This window comes from Polypterus senegalus, chromosome 3 (genome assembly GCF_016835505.1).
Source record: "Polypterus senegalus isolate Bchr_013 chromosome 3, ASM1683550v1, whole genome shotgun sequence".
Classification (NCBI taxonomy): domain Eukaryota; kingdom Metazoa; phylum Chordata; class Cladistia; order Polypteriformes; family Polypteridae; genus Polypterus; species Polypterus senegalus.
Window position 1 is genome coordinate 46,621,498 of NC_053156.1, and position 12,076 is coordinate 46,633,573.

Below are 12,076 nucleotides of genomic sequence, written 5' to 3' on the forward strand. Positions count from 1 at the left end.
ATGTCATTTTTGATAGGTCAATAAAAAGCAAGTTACAGTATTTAAGGTGACTAGTAATAATGATGTCCTTTCAGATGTTAGTTGTTAGTAACCGAGGGCAGTAGTGAATACTTACTGATCCTTTGTTCTGTTGATTTGCACCATGGAGTCATTTTGCAGGTCAGAATGAGAGCCCTACAAACATGGCTGCTGCTACAGAGAGCAGAAAGGAAGTGCAGCAAAACATCCTCGCACTCTTCAGTAACCTCAAGTAATAAAGATCAGCAAATGAGAGAATTTAAGAATGTTAGCACACATTTAGACAAAAATGTTTTAAGGCACAAAAATGCACAAATGTAGAAAAACAAAAGGCAATATGCAATTAAATACACCTTTATGAAAGTAAAAACATTAAGGGCCTTAATTTAAACAAATCTAGTGACTACGGCTGTTTTATGTTGACTGGGAATGAAGGCCACATTTCTAGAGCATTGTAATTAAAGATTTTGTTTCTGTCAAACTGAACAGATAAGAAAAATGGACGACTCCAAACTAGCAAACAGGCAGGATTACAGAGGTTTGACCATTAAGGCTAAAATGCTGAAGTGTGTATGCTGTTCATCAAACAACTTAAAATGGGTTAACTGATCAGAGCCTTGTATGTATCAGAAGATGAACAGATCAATTTAGATTTGGATTGCTTTGCAAGACCACAATACAGAATGTTTCAGTGGTTCAGGTGTGAAAAAATAGAAGCATGAAAAATATAAACAAAATCAAATTTCAGACATGTTTCTAAGGTGAAATATAAGTGCATACACAAACCTTGGATTGCGAAAACTCAAAATAAACTGGGTTAATTCTTAAAATGAAATATCTTAAAATAAGATTTTCAGATTTTTGCAAAAATCATCACATCATTTCAGTTTTATTCAAAATAATATTAATTCATGCCTGTAATTAATTAAAAGATTAGGAAAGTAGTGAAAAAAAATATACAGAGCGGGGTCTTTCTGTACACAACAGTAAACTTGAAACTGAGCTTAAAACGGTTTATCTACAACAGTTAATACAAGGGACCGAATTACTGTTTATAGAAACAAAACAGGATCTAAAATGGATCCCTGCAGGAACAATGATGGCTGATCTGAAATGATTTGCTTCACTAAACTGAACACAGTTGGACAAATGCAGTAAGTAGCAAACCATTCCAAAACTGTACTTATGGTGTCAAATATTATTAAACATCTAAGTTCAGTACAAGATACATTTAATATTCAAACCAAAGTAGTCACAAAGCTGTGGGCCTCTTTAAAACTAACCTGTAAGTATTAGAGCAGATCAGTAGGCAGATGATGTTACAACTTATTTAAAATAAACATCTCCAGAACTATACACAGAAAGAAAAGATAAGACATTAACCAGAGAAATTCTTAAATATCTTAGAATTTTTTAAGCAATAGGAAATTAAGTGTAAATTTAGAAAAATCTGTGACTAAGTTAGATATGACAAATTGACCCTTTGAATAATGATGTAGATAAGAATGGATAAAATGGACACTGAATAGACGGACCAAAAACACTATTTTGTTTACATGTAGCTTCCCCATGTGGCTTATGAACATTCACCTAACATTCTGCTTTTTGAACTGTAGGACTCTTGACCAATGAATGAGGGGCAGAGGTTGACCTTTAATTGAAATGTACAGTATTATGGGAATGACATTCTTCCTGTTGATATTTAATGCTTAGTTTTCAGGAAGAAACTGTGATTAAAATGCAAACATTTTGAATGGTATGACTATATCAATATACAACAGACACGTGGATTACATTTTTCCATGGATGTTTTCACATTGCTTGTTGTTGAACAGAACTGGTCATCATTAACAGTCTAGTATGTAATAAAACATTTTTCTCTCGTTTGGCATGAAAACAAAAGGTTAAAAATTTTCCTTGGCCATCACTGCAAAGCACATGGGGTAACATTTAAATAAAATATGATTTATGGATGGAGTATTCCTCTAAGGTTATATACTGTACTGTATATAGAGTCCAATAAGCAGAAAGTTGTTCTTGGGCATTAAGGTACGTTAACAAAATCAATAACATTAACACAGATTTCTAAGCTAGATGTACATTTAAAATCCTTAATACTGGACAGCTTTAAAAAAAAATTCCATTAATGATATACATCCACTGAAGTGGAAAATCTGTCAAACACAGAAAATAAAAACTGAGGTTGGACTTTATTAATAATGATAAGGGGATAATAAGTGTTATTTTCTGAGTGCTTAGGTTTTTCTTAAACATTTATCTTACCCAAATCTGCTTATAAACATTCAAAATTTTCAGTTTCTATTTCTTTTCGGTATTGTACACTTTTGATATGTTAATTAAGAGCATTTGGAAAGATGGAAGAGATTACTGAAATAATTATAAAAACAAAAAAAAAACCTAAAATGTATAATATAATATACAGTATAGGCAATTGCTGGGGATATCAAGGCACTGACTCAAGTCAAACAATTCGAGTATGTCTGTTTTTGAAATGACACCAAAATGCAACAAGGCTTCAGTAACAGAAATTGATGCAATGTTCTTAAAGAGTCAGAAAGAAGAAATATGTCCAGAGATTATTGGAAACTTTAAGCCTGAGAAAAAGGACCTGAAAAACAATACTTCCACATTAATTGAATAAAAATAAAAAAATACAACAAAACCATTAAAAGGAGATTTTGATTGTGCTTAGAAAAGGGTTCAAATTAAAATCACTCACTATGATTAATCTACCTGTAGATACAATAAAAGCACCTTTACTGCCTAGAGAATGCTATATCAATGCTCAAACTGCTGTATGCAACCCCCTGAGATGATGAAATGAAGGCGGATGTCTCAAATGAACACAAGATCAGCTTCATCAAATCCTATCATGTGAAGCACGAAAACTAAAAGGTTTGCTTTAGGAACATTTATGTTGGGTAGAATGCCCAGTGGGGGCTGTGCAGTCTTTTGGCCTTAGGCTGCAGAAAAAGCAATCTATAGGGGTCCCAACTGGAGGGTTTTTTTTGGTTTGTTTTTTCTGTCCTCCCAGCCATCTGACATTACCTTGTTTTGTTGTTACTTATTCTTTAATATCGTTGTCAAATCTTATTTGTTTTTCTTTTCTTGCAACTTTCTCTTCCGCTACATTGTTCTAGGCTATATAAATACATTTTGTTGTTGCATTTGAATTACCCTATGGGATTAATAAAGTGTATCTAATCTAATCTAAAAGGTAGTCAATAAAAAAAAAAAAAAAACATCCATTTGATGGTGAGCAGGAAAACTAGGCATTAAATATTTAAGAGAGCAAAAATAAGTTTTAAAAGACGATTTCATGTTTTAAAATGAATTACAAAAATCAGTCTGACCTCCCTCTTCTCGGATACTCAGGACGATTTATGAAGACATGTAAAGGCCCAGAAGAGACATTGTAGACACTGTGTCCATATTATTTTGAAGGTAACCATGTCTTAAACGTTCTAATATAAAATCTTAACAATCATAACACATATAAGTGCCACATATATTTCTAGACATAGGACTCATGAGCAGATTTCACATGTTGGACATTAATGAAATGAGTTGTTTGAAAAGCACCAGGTTTACTTTATATTTTACTGTAGTGAACTGAGATTGAATTAATCTTGTTTACAGGCGTATGTAAAATTTGAATTTATGACCAATAGTGAGCTCAATTAGGTAAAAGAGTGCAGCAGATTCTTGAAGATGACCCATATACTGTATAACTAGGATTTCATGTTCATGAGAAAACCTTCCTGCCATTCAACAACTGATATTCAGCATCCCTTCCAAGCAAAGATAAATCTCACCCAAGAGATAGATGGGGGTAGGGCTGGCAGAGAAACTTCAAGGGTAAAAACAGTGAACTCAGATGCAACTATACCAAAAAAGGCCACAAACTGCACACTCAAAAATGTGAGATGGGAAAAACAAAAGAAGCAGTCAATGACTTCAAAAAAATACAAAAACTAAAAATGTCCAAGTTAAATGCACAAATTTTAATGGGAAAATACAAAGTTTACTGTGCTGCAGTGTGAAGTAATTTTACTTCAGTTCTCTCATGTAAGAATGGTGTACATGTGAGCTTTTCACTGGAATCTCCTTTGTGTTAATGTATCAGGAAGGTAAAGAACAATCCAAGTCATTTCCGTGTTTAGCATATGTTTTGTTTTCATTATTTTTTCTACAACTACAACTTTTAAATGTGTTCTAGCAAGAAGTCTTAAGGAAAAAAGTTAATTGCACCCAGTAATACCCTGCTTGAGGTTTTTTTGTTTAACATCTGTCTTACCACAATAATTATACATCCTTCCCTTACCCAGTGCTCAGCACTCCTTCCCAAGTTGATATATTTAACATGGCCTCTGACCCTTATCAACTTCTGCAGTCCATCCCACTCTGAAGCAGATAAATGCAGCAGCTCTGAGATGATATCATCTGAAAATAAAACTTGTGCTTCTCCTGTGCCATCTTCAACAACAATCCTAAAAGAATAAGTACACAGAATACATGAAGTCTCTAAAAGCTGAACGAACATGGTGACATTGTACTTAAAAGGCTGTTCTCCTAGGTGGTTAATTAGGAAAACCAAATTTAACTTATTGATTTTTACTTAAACTATTGTTAAACAAATAACATTAAAAGACTAACATTCGGGTATTTTTGCAGGCAATAACACATTTCTGAATTATTTACTCCTTGCCAAAATGTTTCAAAATGCCATTAAGTTATAATTGGAAGGTTACCAGTATGTCACTATTAACTGTACTATTTGGTTACTTCTTCTATGTCACCTCAACGGCCATTTGCTGGGTTCACCCAGGTTAGCTAGTGCCGCTCAAATTTTGGGTTTACGAGAGCAGATGTTTTTAAGACAGAATGCCAGTACTGAAGCCAACCTTCTTTAGTCACCTTTTTACAACCCCACATCATAAGGCTATATGTATGTATATGTCTCTGTCTGAAAAAACACTGCAACATTTATGTGCATTTGCCATTTATAAACAAATTCAGCCATTTTATTTTAATAACTCTACAAATATGATTAGCAATTGTAGCCTGTAAGTGCTGTACAGTTTATTAGTCATTCTGTAGGTGCTTAATTCTGCCCGATTAAAGGCTCCGAGAACTACCATCTGTTCTTACTGCTTATTTATTGGAAGTAAGTGGTTTCATTACGTAGACATTTATTTACAAATTAAACAAAACTATCTACCTCCAACACATCAACAGATTTGCCCATGTCATGAGTTATCTCAGCCTTCCCCTTGAACTGGATCCCCAAGTAAGTTAACTTTTACACCCTTAAGACAAATAATATTTTGAAGTTGTTAATTACTTTATTATTTAACAGCAAAACACTTGACAGTTTACAAGGGTTATCAATATTAAAAGAAGGCTAATGTTATGTACAATTAACAAAAACCCTTGTGTAGTTCAAGTATATTGCAGAGAAAAAAAACAGTTAATGACTGAGGTGCAATCTGCTTACTTAGCCGTCCCATATAAAAATGAAACTAACTTGTCAAAGTATACAATTTCAGGTTGATACAGAACAACACTTACTTAGCTTCTGAACTGAAGATGCCATTTTCAGAGTTACAGACTGGGTTGTCCCTGGTGCAGTGCCCCTTTTGAATAAAATAAAAAAAACAGGTTAAAAATAATATAAAGCAAATTGTCTGTAATCATAATCATACAACAGCTTAAAATATTAGTGAAAATGTTTACCTGTTTAAATATAGCGCTACATAGAGAGCACATCCACTTCAACTCAAGAGAAAGAACACAAGTTACATGGCATAGTACTCTTCCTTGTCTCCAGTTTTGTAAACCACTGGCCCAGTCACCCAGGTGCACCAATGCAGATGTAGTGTTATAATGGTCTGTTCTGTTTAACAAAACACACACAAAATAAAAAAAAAAAAAAAAAAAAAAAAAGTACTTTTGAAAGATGGCAGTGAAGATTTATATTTTGAAGAATCTATGTTTCAAAAAGGGAAAACCTACGCATTGTTTCCAAGGAAATGATAACCCATTATTGTCAAAGAACTCAGAGTGCCATAGGAACAATATACTGTGTTGAACCTAGAGAGGAGTAAAAGACAGGTCCTTATATTTAGGTTAAAAATGTCAATGTCAATTTATTTATATAGCACATTTAAAACAACATAGTAATGCTGCGAACAAAGTGTTTTACAATAATAGAATAAAAAAAATGTGCATACAGGCATTATTTAGAATACATTCTTTGGAAGTTAATTGAAATATATTGCTTTGCTATTAAATATGATGGTGAATGCTTCACTCTGTCATCCAGAGCAGAGTCTCTGTTTCACTGTGCTTTGACTTCTTAAAACAACCATATCTTAAGTGTTTTCCTTGTACAAGACTAAAGGTTTAATGGCATAAGATAAGAAATATTTCTTATTATGGACTTTAGTAAATAAACAGTTTGTGATCACTTATACCTTAAAAAAGCTAAATCTACTATTACAAAATCATACAAACAATGAAAATCCATAGCCATTTCTCATGCTGCACTTGACTTCTTGGAAATATATTCTTTATATATATGTGTGTGTGTGTGTGTGTCTTTTAAATGTACAAATCCTAGCCTACTTTGGGTATTTTCGAGGGCCACATAAAATCAATTTAATAACACATGCTAATTATCTCATCTATATATTGTCTTGTGCAATGTATAATTACATAGCTGCCGACATGATAACCACACTTTCTCCGGTACTACTTTGTATTAACTTGTTGCAGGTATTTAATTACATCATAGCTTTGTGTTCGAATACAACATAACCAAAACTTTGGTGTTTGTATGTGGTTTCAAAAACTACAGCTGTTCAACATGCAACCTCAGATGTACATCTTTTTTGTTTTTTAAAACAGTATCCTGATGCATTTTTATTTTTATTTCATCTTAACATTGTAACCATGACGTATAGTGAAAAACTGGGGATATACTCATTGCAAATGACAAAAAGTCATAACAAAAAAGAAGACACTGCTCACCCACCATGAATGAATGTCAACAAATATGTAGCTGTATTACTTGGTTTTGTGTATCTAGATCTGTTATTCAGTTTTCATTTGACATAACAGCTACATTTTAATCTTTATTTATTCAGAGAAACATTTTTAAAGTTAAAATTCATTTTGTGTTTATATATTGTTATGTAGTACTTAACGCATTTTGATGCGTTTTTTTTTAATTAATAATTGGTAAGGTTCAACTTTTTTTTTTAATTAACTAGATTAGCACTATGCAAAATATTACTATTTATTATAACCATTTGGCAATTGATTAAAATGATAAATTAAGCCCAAAAAATGTTGCTGTAAACATTAAAATGCAATTAAAATGTTTATGTGACCAAGAAAGCGACATTTTCCAGGGAGGCATCAGTACCCCCCACCACCCCTTACCCCCCAACTACTATATCAGACATTGTATCCCACAGAAAAGTTATGTTTTAGGCCAAATTTCAATATCCTTATTATATACAAAAGCCTTTAACAGCCGCGGCCCTGCTTGCCTATCCGAACTATGATTACTTACAAACAAGACCATGCATTAAGATATCAAGATGCCAGCCTACTAAAGATTTCAATGATTAATAAAATAAAGGCAGGAGGATGAAATTATAGCTAAAGGGACCCAAACCTGTGAAATGATCTGCCAACTTATTTAAAAATTTACTCCTTTGGTCTTGGTTTTTAAAATCCTAGATGAAGACTCACTCTTGCAGTTCAGCATACTCTGGTTAGAGCTGCTGATAAGCTGTGCATATTGCATCTGTTTATTTATCTGTATAAAAATAAAAGTAATCTAACAGTTATGATCTTTTACTAACCATCTTTTATTCTGTTTTTTAACTTGATATCCTGTTCAGGCATTAGGTGCCACTTCTCTATTTCCAAGTAGTTTTCCAGCTCATGCAAAGGCATCTGAAGTACATGGAAGCCTTGGAATTATAAGACTGAAAGATTCTGTCATCATATTAGCCAGCTCAGCATAGCTGTATGCTGTAAAATTCTCAAGACGGGGTGAGCAGTAAGTTGGCCTTGGTCTCCAGGACCTGTGCCTGATTTTGTGTTTTGACTCTGTCTGTTACAACAGACCATAGGTCCCCACAGATTTATTCTCTTCACCAATGCTACTACATGATTTTTTGCTTTCCTCTCCGCTGTCATTCTTCAATCATAACATTAATGGACATATATTATTATGTTCCATTTATGCTAATCAGTCTGCAGCCGCTTTCTTGTACTGTGTGTTTAAAGAAAGTTGTATCTTTACATGTATGCATCACATAATTACTAATTTGTAAAGTCACAATTGCATTTTACCTGTGAACTTCTTGTGACACTCTTGAGTTGCACACAATGAACAGCACTACAGAAAAATATACTAAATTGAACTGAACAGGTGATTAATTTATACTTCTCTGTTTTGCAGTTTCATTAATTCAATTATTTGTAATTTAGTTAAAAATAAATAACAAAAGTAACATTTTTTTCTTAAAGTAAATAATATGTCTGGAAAATAAATTTTACTAGTTCCTAAACATAAATTGTGTACCTTGAAATTTTCCTCTCCAGCCTGTAAAAGCAGATGTGAGCTCCAGGTACAAGACCAGGTATATAGCAGATCTGAGAGAAATCCATGTAAATGTGCAGAGTTTGATAAGAAAGCTCTGTGTCTCTGACAGTCAGCCGAATTTTCAGACATTCTTCTGAAGGTACTCCTATTGACATAAAAAAAATTATACCAGAACAAAACTGAAACCTGACTTTAAGTTTAAATATAAGTCTCCTGCTTCAGCATACTGACAGAATTCTATTGTGGTCTATTAAAAAATCCATTCAAACCAATTACACTTTTACTATAAGAACATGTTTTCTGCTTTTTGTCAGTGTAAGATCAAGCCCAAGCTTTCTATTAAGTTTCATTTACAATAGGGTGCTCCAGGAATATACTGTATGGAACAGAGATTGCTAAAGAATGTCCATATATAAAATTTGATAGTGAAAGTTTAATAAACTCTGTAAAAAATTAAAAAGCAACTTAAGTTCTTAAAGTACATTCTGCTCATTACTCATAACATTACACTACGTTACAAGAAACCACAGGGTCTAGGTTCTGTTACAGGTGTTGTGAAATGAAAACTGTACTATAAACAACAAATACTAAGAAAAATAATTAGGGTGGCCAAATCTTTTCATTCTACATCTGAAAATTCTTGACAGATTCTATCAGCCCTACATCTGGAAGATCCTCAGTATTACCTTGGAGGATTCTCTGCACAATTTCCAATGTCAATGATGACCAGCATTGAATAATTACATTCGCTGGATGGTGCTCTGCATTAAGGTGCTTAACTCCCATCTTCCCAGAAAAAAATGTCACTACTACCAGCTGAGCTGATACCATAAAACCTGTGGCAGCTTGAGGAAGATGTTAAACAAACCCTTATTACCTAGCTTGTATAAGGTCAAATCAACATTAGTTGGAAGATTCTAGCCAATGAAAACTCCAGGTGTGAAGGAAATAAATAAAAAAAGTACTGGATTATATGATATAATAGGCATTACATATATTATCTGTTAGTATTGTTATTTTGTCTTATTCTTATTTAACCAAACTTGCTACTTTCCTCAAAAAGTAAGCAAATGTAAAAGTTTGATTGTCTATGAGAAACAAAAAAATACTGAATTTATGAACATGTAGGCATACTACTGTATTAACCAGATAGCCATCTGAAATCATGAACGTCAAAGACACAGACACACACAACACCTAACTGTATACATGTTTAACCAGTTTCTCACCCTGTTTAGTGTCTTGTAGTAGAGAGGCAGAAAGTGGCTTATTTTCGTTTTCCAAACTAATGCGCTCAGTAATCACACATGTAAAAGACACAAGACAGCTGACGGACCTAAAAAAAAAAAAAAGAAAAAAGAAATACAGTACTTATGCATATTTAGGAAAATATCTCACATTGGATCATAATTAAACATTTAGACTGAAAAGACTATGTTTTGAAAATGATTAATAAAAAAAACTGAAAATGTGCAATATGATTGCTAATATACTCATAATACATAAAACTAATAATGGAAAATGTTTTAAATCTATAAATTATATGAATATACAGTACAGTGTAAAAAAAAAAAAAAAAAACTAACTTTTTTTTTTTTACTGTTAGTTGACCAGGGATTTTTTCAACTCAGTTTTACCACTATAGAAAAGAGCAAATAATTGGAATTCTTCAGAAAGAAGTGAAAAAGGGTCAGTGTTTAAGGATATGTTCATGATTAAGACTATAGGCAGTGAGTAGCTGTGAAGCTAGAGAGTCTAGAATAATCTAGACTCGGGTAGCTGAAGTGTAAATCATGACAGGTTTTAAAAGGTATCTATCTGGATGAGAGATGAGGGCAACTTAGCTATCAAGTAACCAAATCAGCCAGAGGGACTGAATGACCTCCTCTCTGTTGTGAGACTGTTAACTCATTATCTTGTGTTCAGTCCTTCCAGTGATGTTACAAGCGAAATGGGTTTAGCTAGTTTACTTTAAAATGACTGAAAAAAGCTAAATGCATTAGTTAGGTTTTATAAAACATAAAGACAGAGCTATGTGTAGTGTATTGTACCATAAAAGTGTCACTTGCCAAACAATGAGTTTGAAGAAACGTTTAAATTTGAATTTAAGTATCAGAGCACTTTCAAAGATGACATTGATATAGCAGGGACAATCAAATAAGCAGTCCATAAACATAAAAAAACATTACCAGGAAAAGTAAGTACTGGTAAAAGGACCTGTACAATATTACCCACAAATGCCTTTCAATAAATAATCTTTTTTTTTTTTTGTTTTTTTAAAAAGAGGCCTACCCTGCTCATATTTGATGGTTCACCAAAAATAAACAAACACTGTAAGGATTAAAGAGAACTTTGTGTGTGCACTGTTAGTGAAAGACAATTGCTTTTATTGCCACTTTCATTGACAGCATGAAAGTTAAAAATTCTCTATTTGGTAATTTAACTCTTTGAGGGCTGAATATTTTTTCCAAGAAACAAAGTTTTTTGAAAAGCACACAATGCACTAGTTTCACACAAGTCAACATAAAACGTCTGTTGCTACGTGCTGTGGCTGCTATTGGCGCCTGTTCGGCATCTCTTGCAGCAGTGGCTGCACAGGGGCGGCTTAATGGCCTTCGCACAACAGGTGAGCGACGGTGGCAATCGCAGTGTGATACAATCTGGTTTGTACCTCGTCAACAGAAGTGGTGGTCCTCCTAAGCGAACGCTGCTGTAGGCATATCATCTACGTGTTCAGCACCACGATCAGCTGGGGACCAATAGGCTGATGCTGGTACCTCACTTTCATTTTCGATATATATCTCCAGATCACTTGCATCAGACTCCGAAAAGTCAGAGTGTGATTCAGCAATAATACGTAAAACGTCCATGGAGTATTTTGCTTTGCACATATGCTTTAGTATCTCCAGATGTTTGCTCTTCAGTTCTCATGCATGCACAGGGAATCGAGGTCAAATCAATAAAGCTACATAACTTTCCTTCAAGCAAAGAGAGTCAAACTAAAAAGTAAAGGTAAGTTTTGTCGCAATTTACAGCTGATTACCATCCTCTACCCCTGAATTTCGACAAAAGTCAACATCAGCCCTAAAAGAGTTAAGCATGATGTTTTGACAATGAGAGTGGTGTTTATGCTTAAAACCTCAATATGGCTCAACAACTTACAAAAATGAGTTTAAAACACACATGGAAGATGTAGAAGAGCAAGATTCAATATCTGCAATATTTCTGCAGTCATGGATCATGACTAAAACCCAGAGATATTAAACATGATTTTATAATTGCTACAACACTTAATTTTTAAATATAAAGTTGATAATAAAAAATTGTAATCTTTTGTCCACTTCAACACCCATACATAAAAAGGTTATTCAGACTCTGGCAATATATAAGAAATTTATTTAACAAAGACGTCTT

The 12,076-nt window shown here is 33.4% G+C and overlaps 1 protein-coding gene across 3 annotated transcripts in view; it reads right to left on the reverse strand.

The window, feature by feature from the left end:
- ctc1 (CTS telomere maintenance complex component 1) overlaps positions 1–12,076 on the reverse strand; it is a 47,021-nt gene that overhangs the window by 5,732 nt on the left and 29,213 nt on the right. For all 3 annotated transcript variants that reach the window (XM_039747121.1, XM_039747119.1, XM_039747120.1), the window contains 7 exons: positions 9,892–9,998; positions 8,642–8,807; positions 6,055–6,132; positions 5,776–5,935; positions 5,611–5,675; positions 4,364–4,529; positions 116–245 (listed from right to left, as the gene is read on the reverse strand). In XM_039747121.1, coding sequence (XP_039603055.1) covers positions 116–245; positions 4,364–4,529; positions 5,611–5,675; positions 5,776–5,935; positions 6,055–6,132; positions 8,642–8,807; positions 9,892–9,998 — 872 coding nt within the window. The remainder of the gene's footprint in view (positions 1–115; positions 246–4,363; positions 4,530–5,610; positions 5,676–5,775; positions 5,936–6,054; positions 6,133–8,641; positions 8,808–9,891; positions 9,999–12,076) is intronic.